We start from the raw sequence: 15,930 nt of genomic DNA, 5'->3' as shown, positions 1-15,930 counted from the left end.
CAGGAGTCTGGTTCGCATTGCCGGCAGTAAGTCAGACCTGTTCCCAGTGCATGTTGGACTCCGGCAGGGCTGCCCTTTGTCACTGGTTCTGTTCATAATTTTTATGGACAGAATTTCTAGGCGCAGCCAGGGGCCAGAAGGAATCCTGTTTGGGAACCACAGGATTTCATCTCTGCTTTTTGCGGATGATGTTGTCCTGTTGGCTTCTTCAAACCAGGACCTTCAGCATGCACTGGGGCGGTTTGCAGTCGAGTGTGAAGCGGCTGGGATGAGAATCAGCACCTCCAAGTCCGAGGCCATGGTTCTCGACCGGAAAAGGGTGGCTTGCCCTCTCCAGGTTGGTGGAGAAGTTCTGCCTCAAGTGGAGGAGTTTAAGTATCTCGGGATCTTGTTCACGAGTGAGGGAAGGATGGAGCGTGAGATCGACAGACGGATCGGTGCAGCCTCCGCAGTGATGCGGTCGCTTTACCGGTCCGTTGTGGTGAAGAAGGAGCTGAGCCAAAAGGCGAAGCTCTCAATTTACCGGTCGATCTACGTTCCGACTCTCACCTATGGTCATGAGCTTTGGGTAATGACCGAAAGGACAAGATCGCGGATACAAGCGGCCGAAATGAGTTTCCTTCGCAGGGTGGCTGGGCGCTCCCTTAGAGATAGGGTGAGAAGCACAGTCACTCGGGAGGAGCTCGGAGTAGAGCCGCTGCTGCTCCACATCGAGAGGAATCAGCTGAGGTGGCTCGGGCATCTTTTTCAGATGCCTCCTGGACGCCTCCCTGGGGAGGTGTTCCAGGCATGTCCCCCCGGGAGGAGGCCCCGGGGAAGACCCAGGACACGCTGGAGGGACTATGTCTCTCGGCTGGCCTGGGAACGCCTCGGTGTTCTTCCCGAGGAGCTGGCCGAGGTGTCTGGGGAAAGGGAAATTTGGGCTTCCCTGCTTAGACTGCTGCCTCCGCGACCCGGTCCCGGATAAAGCGGAAGAAGACGAGACGAGACGAGGTATCCTTTCAATAGTCCTAAAATGCAGTGATAGAATTAAACAAATACGCCTGATGTTGGTTACTCAGTATTTTATAATAAAATGAGTACACGCTCTGTAAAATTAAATGCATACTGAAATATTTAAACAAATATTGGGCTTAAATGCTCAAAAATCAATGAGCCTAGTTATTCAGTGATGCAAAGCTTTCAATGAACCCAGTTACCATAAATTGCAATCTCACAAATAGAGGAAACCATGCCAATCCATAAGAAGGGTATTTGGGAAGCACAGAGGAAGTTCATTTAATGCTTATGTCACTGTGCACCGAAGAGTAAGGGTGGATATGACTAATTTCCATGGGATTTTCTAGTGAACTTAAAACATGCTCTTGTTCTTGAGTTGTTTCCTTGCTCCATAAGTGCTGCCCTGCTTTTCTGTTTACACAGCAGAGAGCCATGGAGCCTCCTGAAGAGGACCAGAGGTGGCTGGCAAGCATACATACCCCTAAGTCCCTAGCTGAATGAAAGCAGACTTCAAGGATACATAAAAATAATTTGTGGTTTCATTAAAAAAAAAAATTGTTGAGGACCAGTCAAAAGTTTGGACACACCTACTCATTCATAGATTTTTCTGTTTTTTTTTACTATTTTCTACATTGTAGAACCATATTGAACACATCAAAAGTCTTAAATAACATTGAACATATATGGAATTGTGTGGTAAACAAAAAAAAAAGGTTTAAAATATGTTTCATATTTCAGATTCTTCAAAGTAGCCACCATTTACCTTGAGGAGAGTTTTGCACACTTTTGGCATTATTTTAATCAGCTTCATGAGGTAGTAATAATAATAATACATTTTATTTATAAGTGCCTTTCATGACACTCTCGGACACTTTACAAGAATTAAACAGAAAAAAAACAGATAAATACTACACAATATAAAATGGAAAGAAGGGGAAAAAAGTCAGCTGGAATGCTTTTCAATTAACAGGTGTTCCTTGTCAAAAATTAATTAGTGGAATTTTTTGCCTTCTTAATGTGTTTGAGATCAAACAGTAAATAGTAAATAATAAAAATACAGTAAATAGACCTACTTGACCATTGTAGTAATCTGTATTATGTGAAGAACGCTCAACTAAGTCAAGATAAACAAAAGTCCATTGTTACTTTAAGACATTAAGTATTTTTTAATTAATACAAATAAAGAAAAAAACATTGAGTCAGATGGCATGTCCAAACTTTTGACTGGTACTGTATAAATATTACCAAACACAGCAAAAACATCAACATATTGAGAGCATTACCTTGCAATGTGGAGGGTGAGTTGCAGGAGAAGGTGCACTGCTTGCCAAATGTAGTACCCCAGGGGCAGGTGAAGGATGCAAAATAGACATGAGAGTTATCAGGCAGACCACAGTCCACTGGCTCACAGCTCACCACATGGTCCCAAGCACCATTGACACATCTTAGCTCTACAACTCTCTGAGAACCAAATGAAGACACAGAGATAGAGGATCATTTAACTGATGACTACGTTAAGTTTATCATGCAACCCAATCCCTTGACCCAATTTACACCTATTTACACAAATTTTGCCTTGTCATCCTGTGTAATTATAGCACTATTTATCTTCATAGTTACTATATTAATATATATATGACACTATTATTAACTATTAACAAACACTGGCAAATTACTCACTAAGTAATAATAAAGTAATAGTATGGTAGATCATTATCAATGAAGTATGTAGACACACCATCTGGTAAATATACCATGTAGATATACTTATTTTTCTTTGTCTTACACATACACTGGTCAACCATAACATTAAAGCCACCCACTAAATATTGTTAAGGCCCCCCTTGGGCCACCAAACAGCTCTGACAGTTCAAGACATAGACTCCACAAAACCTCTGAAGGTGTGCTGTTGTGTCTGGCACCAAGATGTTAGCAGCAGATACTTTTAGTCCTGTAAGTTGCAAGGCCTCCATGGATAGGACTTGTTTGTCCAGTACCCTCAGATACCCCACAAATCCCACAGATGCTCAACTGGATTGAGACCTGGGGATGGAGACTTGGGTGCCCATGACCCTGTTGCCAGTTCACCAGTTGTCCTGACTTGGACCTCTTTGGGTAAGTACAGTGCCTTGAAAAAGTATTCATACCCCTTGAACTTTGTCACATTTTTCCACCTTACAACCATGAACTTAAAAGTTTGTTATTGAGATTTTATGTGATAGACTAACACAGAGTAGCACATAATTGTGAAGTGAAACGAAAATGATAAATGGTCTTCAAATTTTTAAACAAATAAAAATCTGAAAAATTTGATGTGCATTAGTATTCAGCCCCCCTGCGTCAATACTTTGTAGAGCCACCTTTTGCTGCAATTACAGCTGCAAGTCTTTTGTAGTATGTCTCTACCAGCTTTGCACATCTAGACACTGAAATTTTTGCCCATTCTTCTTTGCAAAATAGCTCAAGCTCAGCCAGATTGGATGGAGAGTGTCTGTGAACAGCAATTTTCAAGTCTTGCCACAGATGCTCAATGGGATTTAGGTCTGGACTTTGACTGGGCCATTCTAACACATGAATATTCTTTAATCTAAACCATTCCATTGTAGCTCTGGCTGTATGTTTAGGGTCATTGTCTTGCTGGATGGTAAATCTCCTTCCCAGTCTCAAGTCTTTTGCAGCCTCCAACAGGTTTTCTTCCAGGATTGCCCTGTATTTAGCTCCATCCCTCTTCCCATCAACTCTGACCAGCTTCCCTGTCCCTGCTGAAGAAAAGCATCCCCATAGCATGATGCTGCCACCACCATGTTTCACAGTGGGGATGGTGTGTGCAGGGTGATGAGCAGTGTTAGTTTTCCGCCACACATAGAGCTTTGCATTTAGGCCAAAAAGTTCAACTTTGGTCTCATCTGACTAAAGCACCTTCTTCCACATGTTTGCTGTGTCCCCTACATGGCTTCTGGCAAACTGCAAACAGGACATCTTATGCCTGTCTTTCAACAATGGCTTTCTTCTTGCCACTCTTCCAAAAAGGCCAGATTTATGGAGTGTACGACTTATAGTTGTCCTGTGCACAGATTCTCCCACCTGAGCTGTGGATTTCTGCAGCTCCTCCAGAGTGATCATGGGCCTCTTGGCTGCTTCTCTGACCAGTGCTCTCCTTGCTTGCTCTGTCAGTTTAGGTGGATGGCCATGTCTTGGTAGGTCTGCAGTTGTGCCATACTTTTTCCATTTTTGAATGATGGATTGAACAGTGCTTCTTGAGATGTTTAGAGCTTGGGATATTTTTTTATAACCTAACCCTGCTTTAAACTTCTCCAGAACTTTATCCATGACCTATCTGGTGAGTTCTTTGGTCTTCATGATGCTGTTTGTTCTTCAGTGTTCTCTAACAAACTACTGAGGCCTTCACAGAACAAGTGTATTTATGCTGAGAGTAAATTACACACAGTAGGACTCTATTAACTAATTAGATGACTTCTGAAGGCAATTGATTGCATTGGATTGTATTTAGAGGTATCAGAGTACAGGGGGCTGAATACTAATGCACACCACATTTTTCAGATTTTTATTTGTTTAAAATTTTGAAGACCATTTATCATTTTCATTTCACTTCACAATTACAGTATGTGCTACTCTGTGTTGGTCTATCACATACAATCTAAATAAAAAACTTTTAAGTTCGTGGTTGTAAGGTGGAAAAATGTGAAAAAAAGTTCAAGGGGTATGAATACTTTTTCAAGGCACTGTACTAACCACTACAAACCAGGAACACCCCACAAGACCTGCTGTTTTAGAGATGCTCTGATCCAGTTGCCTAGCCATCAAAATTTGGCTTTTGTCAAAGTTACTCAGATCTTTGAGACTGCCCATGTTTCCTGCTTCCAACAGAGCATCAAGTTTGAGAACTGATTGTTCACTTGCTGCCTAATATATCCCATTTCTTTGCATTTGCCACTGTAATGAGATAATCAATATTATTCACTTCACCTGTCAGTGGTTGTAACAATTAGTGTATATAATGCTTCACTTGTAAATGTCAAAAACATTGCAGGAAGTACAGCCAAGAGCCCTCTAGCCAGTGTATGTATTACACATGAATTTAATCGTATGCTCATCACTGTATTTACTATTTGTTAACAATTTGGGGGTTTTTTAATGTCTGTTCTAAGAGAAAAGGCATAAAACCACATCAATTGTCACATCTGCACCTGCTCACACTCAAGACTCAAATTCCCAGAGTTCACAATGGCCTTCAAACATGGCTGCCATGGACTACGACAACCACACTGCCCCACTCTCCTGAGTACTAATCATCACTCACACCTGTTCCGAATCACAGCCTCATTACCACTATTTGTTTAAGGACTTCGGCCCTGTTTACATTATTTCGAATCAGCGGATCATCAGATTAACGTTTTTAAAATGATTCGCGTACACACAGCAATGCCAATACACGATTCGCGTGCACACAGCAACGCCAATACACGGATACACTAATTACATGACTAATTAGACGGCACGTCACATGATCCCAGTGCATATCGGGCATGCGCAAGTCACTCACCACTTGCAAGTGGAAGGATGGCAAGCGAACACCTTCTCCAGCAAATAAACACACCTGGCTGTGATGTTCATGTTCTCACTGAGTTTAAGCGCCTGAAGGAGGTTGAAATGTGTAAATAAACCTCAGTGCGGCTCAGCGCTTCCTCCTGCGCTCTAAATCACTCCGCCCTGAACAGCGAGTGCCCTCTGGAGGGTGCACACTCCGGCCCTGCGCAGCTCACAGAGCGCGCGAGTGAAGTGCACGAGCAGTGATTCGGGACTGAGCCGCTGTGTGTGAGATCCCAACGCCAGCGAATCAGGAAGGTGGATGTCACAGTGACGTTGTCCAATGACGACGTCAGCTAGAGCTCAGCACAGCGTATCTGTGTATTCTCAATGTTTACACAGCACCGGACCAGACACGAACTGGATTGAATATGTGGGCTCTGGCGGATTCCCGTTTCCCGGTGTTTTAATGTGAACGGACAGTGCATCCGCGAAGAAAACGAGACAGATACGGTCTAATGTAAACTTGGCCTTCTTCACTCAGTGTTCCCTTGCTTGACTTTTTAAAAAATTTTATCCTAATTCTCTGTAGGCCAATTGGCCTGTCTGTCTCTTACGAGGCTGTCTGTGTCTTATCAAGAGCACACTACATTAGACCGTATCAGAGGATCATCAGATTAACGTTTTTAAAACGATTAGTGTGCACACAGCAACACCAATACACGATTTGCGTGCACACAGCAACACCAATACATGGATACGCTCGGCTCTGCAGGCATCCTGCGCTCCAAATCACTCCGCCCTGAACAGCGAGTGCCCTCTGGAGGGTGCGCACTCCGGCCTTGCGCAGCTCACAGAGCACGCGAGTGTAGTGCACAAGCTGTGATTCGGGACTGAGCCGCTGTGTGTGTGATCCCAGCGCATATCACTTACCACTTGCAAGTGGAAGGATGGCAAGCCTAAAGACAATCATAACTACACAATGGGCAGTATTTGCATCAGTATTTGCAGTATTTTCATACTTTTATACTCTTTAATGAAAGGTGATACAAGGCGGAAGTCCGCGCCGTTTTTCAGCAGTTGCGTCACATGACCAACGCCAGCGAATCAGGAAGGTGGATGTCACAGTGACGTTGTCCAATGACAACGCCAGCTAGAGCTCAGTACAGCGTATCCGCGTATTCTCAATGTTTACACAGCACCGGAGCTGACACGATCTGGATTGAATACGTGGACCCTGGCGGATTCCCGTTTCCCGGCGTTTCCAGGCGGTTTAATGTAAACCGACAGTGCATCCGCGAAGAAAGCGAGACAGATACGGTCTAATGTAAACTTGGCCTACATCTACTGCCGGCTTGCTTGGCCTGTCGCAGCTTCCCAGACAAACAATCATTCACACACACATTCACACTTATTGGCAAATTAGAGTAGCCAGTTAACCTAACTGTATGTCTTTGGACTGTGGGGAAAACTGGAGCATCTGGAGGAAACCTACACCGACATGGGGAGAATATGCAAACTCCACACAGAAAGGCCCCCATCAGCTGCTGAGCTTGAATCCAGAAGCTTCTTGCTGTGAGGTGACAGCACTATCCACTGCATCACCGTGCTGCCCCTGCTTGACTTTACCAGGCCTTATCATGATTATCTGGTTATTGATATAGCTTTGTATTTTGGTTTATGCTCTGTCTTCACCTGTGATCTTTTTTTGTGCATCGCCTGACTTTTGCCTGTCTGTCGACATTGCCTTTGCTCTATGAATTGGATTTGTCTGCCAACCTTGCTTTAAATAATTTATCTTCTGCTTTTACATCCATTTGTTGCTTGCATTACTGACAGATTACTTTGCCATCATCATGGATGCAGTGGAATAGAGAAGGTATGCTGCTTTATTTGCACAGGGGCATCTCTTGGGAGAACAATAGCAACCTATGAGTGAAATGTATGTCCACATTTCCAAAATCTGGAAAGTACATAGGTATTCACCCCCTTTCTTTCATATGAAACCCCTAAATAAGAGCTGGTCCAAACAATTAACTTCATAAGTCACATAATCAGTTGATTAAGATCCACCTGTGTGCAATCAAAGTGTCACATGATCGGTCACATTATCTCTGTATAAATCAACCTGTTGGACCCTGATTCTGCAACACTACTAGCAAGCAACATGAAAAACGGATTTCTGTTTTTGTATCTTAATTATTGTTTGTGTCAAAATTTTAAAAAAGCATCTTTAAAGTGGTAGGCATGTTATGTAAATTAAATGGTGCCAACCCCCCAAAAAGCCATTTTAATCCCAGCTTGTAATGCTACAAAACAGGACAAACACCATGGGGAATGAATAAATTTGCAAGACACTGTACTTCTGCCTGGCACCTCATTCACCTGATAATCACTTGTTCCACATAGACTTAGAAGGATGTAGGTTGAACCAGCAGGAAATGCATGATGATTCTCACCTGAGTCTAAGTACCAGCAGTTTATTTATGTGTGTCTTTTGTGTGCTTGCAGAAAGAAGCCAGTAACCAGAGAGAGGGAGATGAGCAACCCAGCAGTTTGTGTGTGTGGGGGGGCGGCTAGTGAGTGAAACTTGTTGAAAAGTGAAAGTGAGTAAAAAATAAAATAAGAAAATAAATTATTCTTTGAGTTGTCACAAGCCTTCCTCCTGTCTCATTTCCCCCAAAACCATAAGTGTATTATACTGTTGCAGAAATCTGGGAATTGGATGATTCCATAGGCCATCGATGTCAGCTCCATGTCAGATTCCCCATGGATTCCCCTTGGGGATTTCCCTCTGGAACAGTCATATGGTGAGTCTCTGAAACACACTTTTGATCAAGTGAGAGTACAACCCCGGTTCCAAAAAAGTTGGGACAAAGTACAAATTGTAAATAAAAATGGAATGCAATAATTTACAAATCTCAAAAACTGATATTGTATTCACAATAGAACATAGACAACATATCAAATGTCGAAAGTGAGACATTTTGAAATTTCATGCCAAATACTGGCTCATTTAAAATTTCATGACAGCAACACATCTCAAAAAAGTTGGGACAGGGGCAATAAGAGGCTGGAAAAGTTAAAAGGTACAAAAAAGGAGCAGCTGGAGGACCAAATTGCAACTCATTAGGTCAACTGGCAATAGGTCATTAACATGACTGGGTATAAAAAGAGCATCTTGGAGTGTCAGCAGCTCTCAGAAGTAAAGATGGGAAGAGGATCACCAATCCCCCTAATTCTGCGCCGACAAATAGTGGAGCAATATCAGAAAGGAGTTCGACAGTGTAAAATTGCAAAGAGTTTGAACATATCATCATCTACAGTGCATAATATCATCAAAAGATTCAGAGAATCTGGAAGAATCTCTGTGCATAAGGGTCAAGGCTGGAAAACCATACTGGGTGCCCGTGATCTTCGGGCCCTTAGACGGCACTGCATCACATACAGGCATGCTTCTGTATTGGAAATCACAAAATGGGCTCGGGAGTATTTCCAGAGAACATTATCTGTGAATACAATTCACCGTGCCATCCACTGTTGCCAGCTAAAACTCTATAGTTCAAAGAAGAAGCCGTATCTAAACATGATCCAGAAGCACAGACGTCTTCTCTGGGCCAAGGCTCATTTAAAATGGACTGTGGCAAAGTGGAAAACTGTTCTGTGGTCAGATGAATCAAAATTTGAAGTTCTTTATGGAAATCAGGGACGCCATGTCATTCGGACTAAGGAGGAGAAGGACAACCCAAGTTGTTATCAGTGCTCAGTTCAGAAGCCTGCATTTCTGATGGTATGGGGTTGCATTAGTGCGTGTGGCATGGGCAGCTTACACATCTGGAAAGACACCATCAATGCTGAAAGGTATATCCAGGTTCTAGAGCAACATATGCTCCCATCCAGACAACGTCTCTTTCAGGGAAGACCTTGCATTTTCCAACATGACAATGCCAAAACACATACTGCATCAATTACAGCATCATGGCTGCGTAGAAGAAGGGTCCGGGTACTGAACTGGCCAGCCTGCAGTCCAGATCTTTCACCCATAGAAAACATTTGGCGCATCATAAAACGGAAGATATGACAAAAAAGACCTAAGACAGTTGAGCAACTGGAATCCTACATTAGACAAGAATAGGTTAACATTCCTATCCCTAAACTTGAGCAACTTGTCTCCTCAGTCCCCAGACGTTTACAGACTGTTGTAAAGAGAAAAGGGGATGTCTCACAGTAGTAAACTTGTCCCAACTTTTTTGAGATGTGTTGTTGTCATGAAATTTAAAATCACCTAATTTTTCTCTTTAAATGATATATTTTCTCAGTTTAAACATTTGATATGTCATCTATGTTCTATTCTGAATAAAATATGGAACTTTGAAACTTCCACATCATTGCATTCCATTTTTATTTACAATTTGTACATTGTCCCAACTTTTTTGGAATCGGGGTTGTAATTGATAGTGAAAAAATCCAGCCTAATGTTGTGCTCCCTCACCCATATTTCTCAATTATTAGAGATAGGTTATATTGATTGCTGCAGGACACTTAAATCAAAGAAGAGATGACCAAGTTGTTTCTGAAGAGCCATCGGGAACTTCTGTTCCATACAGCTCATCATAATCCCACTGCTGGGCATTTAGGACAGGACAAAACACTGAATCATCTCATGACTCATATTTGCTGCAAATGCCCAGCCAATATTGTTTGCAGGTAGTGTGCAGTATGCTGCAAATATCAGTTGGTGAATCCATTGGCCACCCTAAAAGCACAATTTCACTCTATTCCCTGAATCAAGGTCCCCTTCAAAGAATTGGTATGGATCTCCTTGGGCCATTAGGCTGGACTGCATGAGGGCTTTGCTTTTTGTTAGTCTTAGTGGACTATGCAACATAATATTCAGAAACCATGCCTCTGCAGGCGGCACGGTGGTGTAGTGGTTAGCGCTGTCGCCTCACAGCAAGAAGGTCCTGGGTTCGAGCCCCGGGGCCGGCGAGGGCCTTTCTGTGTGGAGTTTGCATGTTCTCCCCGTGTCCGCGTGGGTTTCCTCCGGGTGCTCCGGTTTCCCCCACAGTCCAAAGACATGCAGGTTAGGTTAACTGGTGACTCTAAAATTGACCGTAGGTGTGAATATGAGTGTGAATGGTTGTCTGTGTCTATGTGTCAGCCCTGTGATGACCTGGCGACTTGTCCAGGGTGTACCCCGCCTTTCGCCCGTAGTCAGCTGGGATAGGCTCCAGCTTGCCTGCGACCCTGTAGAAGGATAAAGCGGCTAGAGATAATGAGATGAGATGAGATGCCTCTGCACATCTTTGCATGCAGTGTTGTGGAGGCACTGTTCTATGTTGCTCCAGAGTTGGGATTATGAAAGAAATCTTTACTGATCAGGGCACTACTTTTGTGGAACACACCCTATAAGAATTATTAGTGATTAAATCAATTCATACCAGTGTGCATAGAGAAACATACCAGAAGAAACTCATCATCAGGACATGGAACATGCGTACCCTTATGGATAGAGGCAATGTCTCAAGACCTCAGAGAAGGACAGCTCTTATTGCCAAGGAATTGTCAAGGTACAACATCGACATCTCAGCACTCAGTGAAAGTCGACTTGCTGAAGAAGGATCAGTGTCAGAAACAGGCAGCAGATACACATTTTTCTGGAAAGGTAAAGCCCACAACAAGGACAGAATCCATGGAGTTGGATTCGCCATCAAGTCCAGCCTTCTGAAGCACATTCCTGATCTCCCTACTGGCATCAATGAAAGACTGATGAAGATCCACCTCCCTATCAGCAACAAGCATTTTGTCACCATCACCAGCACCTATGCACCCACCATGGCGAGCACAGAGAAGATTAAAGATCAGTTTTACTCTGACTTGGATGCTCTGCTGCAAGCCACACCTGCCTCCGACAAGCTCATATTGTTAGGCGACTTTAACCAGGGCTTTGAACCAGAATTTTTTTCCTATTGGTTCGTTCCGAACAGAAACAGAATTTTAACGTTTCCGGTTTTGGGTTCCACCATTAAATAGACGTTCCCGAACCGGTTAGAACAAAAAAATTTAGTTCCCGGAATGGTTAATTACGTTCCCTGTCAGCTGTTTAACAACTGGCTATAAAATTATGTCTCTATCTCATCCAGCTTAAGTCAAATGTAGGCTAATTCTATTACAATCTTCATTAAATAAGACAAGAAATAATTAAAAACAATTATGATTTCAAATGTTGGCGATTTGGATTCTCAGTATGTCTTCCCATCTACACAAACAGAAAAAGTGCCAAAAATGAAAGATAATTTGTTTAGTGTGTTACCAAAGGCTAGTCAGGCCCTATACAGGGCTTTCCACAAGCGCCGGCTGCCGGCCATACAGCCGGCACACAATTAAGTCCAGCCGGCTACTTTAATGACTCTTATTTTTGTAGCCAACAGGTTCTAAATATTAATTTTCGATTTTAATAAAATTAAATGTTTGTCTAACAGACTGACAATGTCAAACTGAACCACACTCATTTAAGTTGTGATTCACGCTGTTTGTACCGATAATAACCACAAATTCCCCGCCGACTTCGCTGATCCGCGGCCCCGACATGCGGTGTGCGCGTGCGCGTACTCGGCGGAGGCAGTAGTGTGCGCGCGCGTGCACTCGGCGGAGTTTGTGTTTAACACCCCCCCCCGGCTGGCTACTTATTTGTCATGGCTGGCTAGTATGAGCCTTAATGGAAAGCCCTGTATGCATTGATAGGCTAACAGAGGTTAACGTCATTTAATGTTCGCGAGCCTCTCATTAACATGGACAAATATATTGATATCGTGTTTGAAATTGACGTTTTTGAATAATGATAGACTGCAATATTTACCTCTTATTTAAGATGTGGAGACGTGATAGTCCACCCTCCCGCTCTCTCCATTCAGTCAGCGAACGTCACACAGGAAGTGAACCCCAGCGGGTTATAGAAACTTGCGCAGGAGAAGAATGACTTTATTTGTAGGCTACGGAAACTTTGAGGAACGAAATAAAAACCGGTATTAACCGGTTACCATTATTTTTAATAAGCGTTTCTGTTCCGGAACATAAAAAATAATAAAGTTTCTGGTTTTGTTTCTGTTCCATGTGAAATAGAAAAAGTTCCTGGTTTTCGTTTTCGTTCCTTGAACCGGTTCAAAGCCCTGACTTTAACACCAGAGTTGGCAGAGACAATGACCAATGGAGAGGAGTGATAGGAAAACAGTTGGAAAGATGAACAGTAATGGTCTGCTACTGCTGAGCAAATGTGATGAGTATGGACTGCTAATAACTAACACAATGTTCAGGCAGCCCAACAAGTACAAGACCACATGGATGCACCCACGATCCAAACAGTGGCATTTCATCGACTTAATCAGTACCCACCAACATGACAATGGCAACGTCCTTATCACCAGGGTAATGCATGGTGCTGATTTCTGGCTGGACCACAGACTTGTGGTCAACTTGTGGCCAAGCTCAATATCCATATAGCCTCTTACCACTGCAAACACCCAAAGCTTGTCAGACTGGCTTTCAACACAGCTAGACTGCTATCACCCAGTTGCCAGTAAGCATTTCAAACCAGTCTTGATGACAAGTTCGAGGCAACAGGATGGCTAACTGGTGGACCAGAGGAGAAATGGAACCAGTTAAAGAAATGGTCACAGAGATAGGCAAGACAGTACTAGGCCCAAAGAAGAGGCTCCATCAAGACTGGTTTGACAAAAATGACAAGGCCATGCAAGCACTGCTGGATGAGAAGAGAAAGGACTACATTGACTGGCAGAACCATCTTACAGTGGTGCTTGAAAGTTTGTGAACCCTTTAGAATTTTCTACATTTCTGCATAAAAATGACCTAAAACATCATCAGATTTTCACACAAGTCCTAAAAGTAGATAAAGCGATCCCAGTTAAACAAATGAGACAAAAATATTATACTTGGTCATTTATTTATTGAGGAAATTTATCCAATATTACATATCTGTGAGTGGCAAAAGTATATGAACCTTTGCTTTCAGTATCTGGTGTGACCCCCTTGTGCAGCAATAACTGAAACTAAACATTTCCTGTAACTGTTGATCAGTCCTGCACACCAGCTTGGAGGAATTTTAGCCCATTCCTCCATACAGAACAGCTTCAACTCTGGGATGTTGGTGGGTTTCCTCACATGAACTGCTTGCTTCAGGTCCTTCCACAACATTTCGATTGGATTAAGGTCAGGACTTTGACTTGGCCATTCCAAAACATTAACTTTATTCTTCTTTAACCATTTGTTGGTAGAATGACTTGTGTGCTTTGGGTTGTTGTCTTGCTGCATGACCCACCTTCTTTTGAGATTCAGTTCATGGACAGATGTCCTGACATTTTCTTATAGAATTTGCTGGTATAATTCAGAATTCATTGTTCCATCAATGATGGCAAGCCGTCCTGGCCCAGATGCAGCAAACAGACCCAAACCATGACACTACCACCACCATGTTTCACAGATAGGATAAGATTCTTATGCTGGAATGCAGTGTTTTCCTTTCTCCAAACATAACACTTCTCAGTTAAACTAAAAAGTTCTATTTTGGTCTCATCCGTCCACAAAACATTTTTCCAATAGCCTTCTGGCTTGTCCACATGATCTTTAGCAAACTGCAGATGAGCAGCAATGTTCTTTTTGGAGAGCAGTGGCTTTCTCCTTGTAACCCTGCCATGCAGACCACTGTTGTTCAGTGTTCTCCTGATGATGGACTCATGAACATTAAAATTAGCCAATGTGAGAAAGGCCTTCAGTTGCTTAGAAGTTACCCTGGGGTCCTTTGTGACCTCACCGACTATTACACGACCACTCCTAGGGAGGGTAACAATGGTCTTGAATTTCCTCCATTTGTACGCAATCTGTCTGACTGTGGATTAGTGGAGTCCAAACTCTTTAGAGATGGTTTTTTAACCTTTTCCAGCCTGATGAGCATCAACAACACTTTTTCTGAGGTCCTCAGAAATCTCTTTGTTTGTGCCATGATACACTTCCACAAACATCTGTTGTGAAGATCAGACTTTGATAGATCCCTGTTCTTTAAATAAAACAGGGTGCCCACTCACACCTGATTGCCATCCCATTGATTGAAAACACCTGACTCTAATTTCACCTTCAACTTAACTGCTAATCCTAGAGGTTCACATACTTTTGCCACTCACCGATATATAATATTGGATCATTTTCCTCAATAAATAAATAAATAAATACATACCAAACCAAGTATAATATTTTTGTCTCATTTGTTTAACTGGGTTCTCTTTATCTACATTTAGGACTTGTGTGAAAATCTGATGATGTTTTAGGTCATCTTTATGGAGAAATACAGAAAGTACTAAAGGGTTCACAAACTTTCAAGCACCACTGTATCAATTTGAAATGGGCACTTTTATTGATTATTAAACCTAAGCATTTAAAATTGGGCAAAAACTCATAGGGATATACCTCTGAAAGTTAAAAGTATTAGTAGTTAAAGGTGTGTGTGCAGGACTGATCAACAGTTACAAGAAATGTTTAGTTTCAGTTATTGCTGCACAAGGGGGTCACACCAGATACTGAAAGCAAAGGTTCACATACTTTTGCCACTCACATGTTTTAGGTCCTCTTTATGCAGAAATATAGAAAATTCTAAAGGGTTCACAAACTTTCAAGCACCACTGTAACTGCTCCTCACGATGTGACAGATTCAAGGATTGTCAGGCCAGAGCCCAAAGAGAACTCCATGCTATGCAAGATCGATGGTTGGAGAAGAAGACTGATGAAGTGCAGCTCTACACAGACACCAACAACTGCAAGATGCTGTTCAGTGCCATCAAACCATGTTTGGCCCTTCAAGGGGAGGAACAGCCCCTCTGCTCTTTGCTGATGGCTCCACCATCATCAAGGACAAGGAGGGAATCAGTGCAACATGGCAGGAACACTTCTGCCAATTTCTCAACTGGCCTTCTACTGTCAACCAGGCTGCTTTACAACAGATCCCCCAGAAGCCAACACAGGAGGATCTTGACCTCCCACCAGTGAGGATGAGGTCAGCACTGCCATAAAGTAGATGAACTGTGGTAAAGCACCTGGAAAGGATGAAATTCCTACAGAACTGTACAAAGTACTTGGAACCTCAGCCTTCAAAGCATTCCACAACGTCCTCTCAACCATCTGGGAGGAAGAAGGCATGCCGTCAGACCTCCAGGATACCACTATAGTGGCACTAATCAAGAACAAAGGAGAGAAGTCATGCTGCGGCAACTATAGAGGAATCTCACTACTCTCCACTGCTAGAAAGATCCTGGCTCGCATCCTCAACAGGCTCATCACCAACATCTCTGACTGCAATCTGCCTGAAGCTTAGTGTGG

The 15,930-nt window shown here is 42.8% G+C and overlaps 1 protein-coding gene across 2 annotated transcripts in view; it reads right to left on the bottom strand.

Moving 5' to 3' along the window:
- The window catches only part of pappa2 (pappalysin 2), a 312,855-nt gene that overhangs the window by 111,903 nt on the left and 185,022 nt on the right, over positions 1–15,930 (bottom strand). For both annotated transcript variants that reach the window (XM_060931153.1, XM_060931162.1), the window contains exon 16: positions 2,283–2,460. In XM_060931153.1, coding sequence (XP_060787136.1) covers positions 2,283–2,460 — 178 coding nt within the window. The remainder of the gene's footprint in view (positions 1–2,282; positions 2,461–15,930) is intronic.

This window comes from Neoarius graeffei, chromosome 1, assembly GCF_027579695.1.
Source record: "Neoarius graeffei isolate fNeoGra1 chromosome 1, fNeoGra1.pri, whole genome shotgun sequence".
Lineage (NCBI taxonomy): Eukaryota > Metazoa > Chordata > Actinopteri > Siluriformes > Ariidae > Neoarius > Neoarius graeffei.
This window is presented reverse-complemented; position numbering and strand designations above follow the sequence as displayed.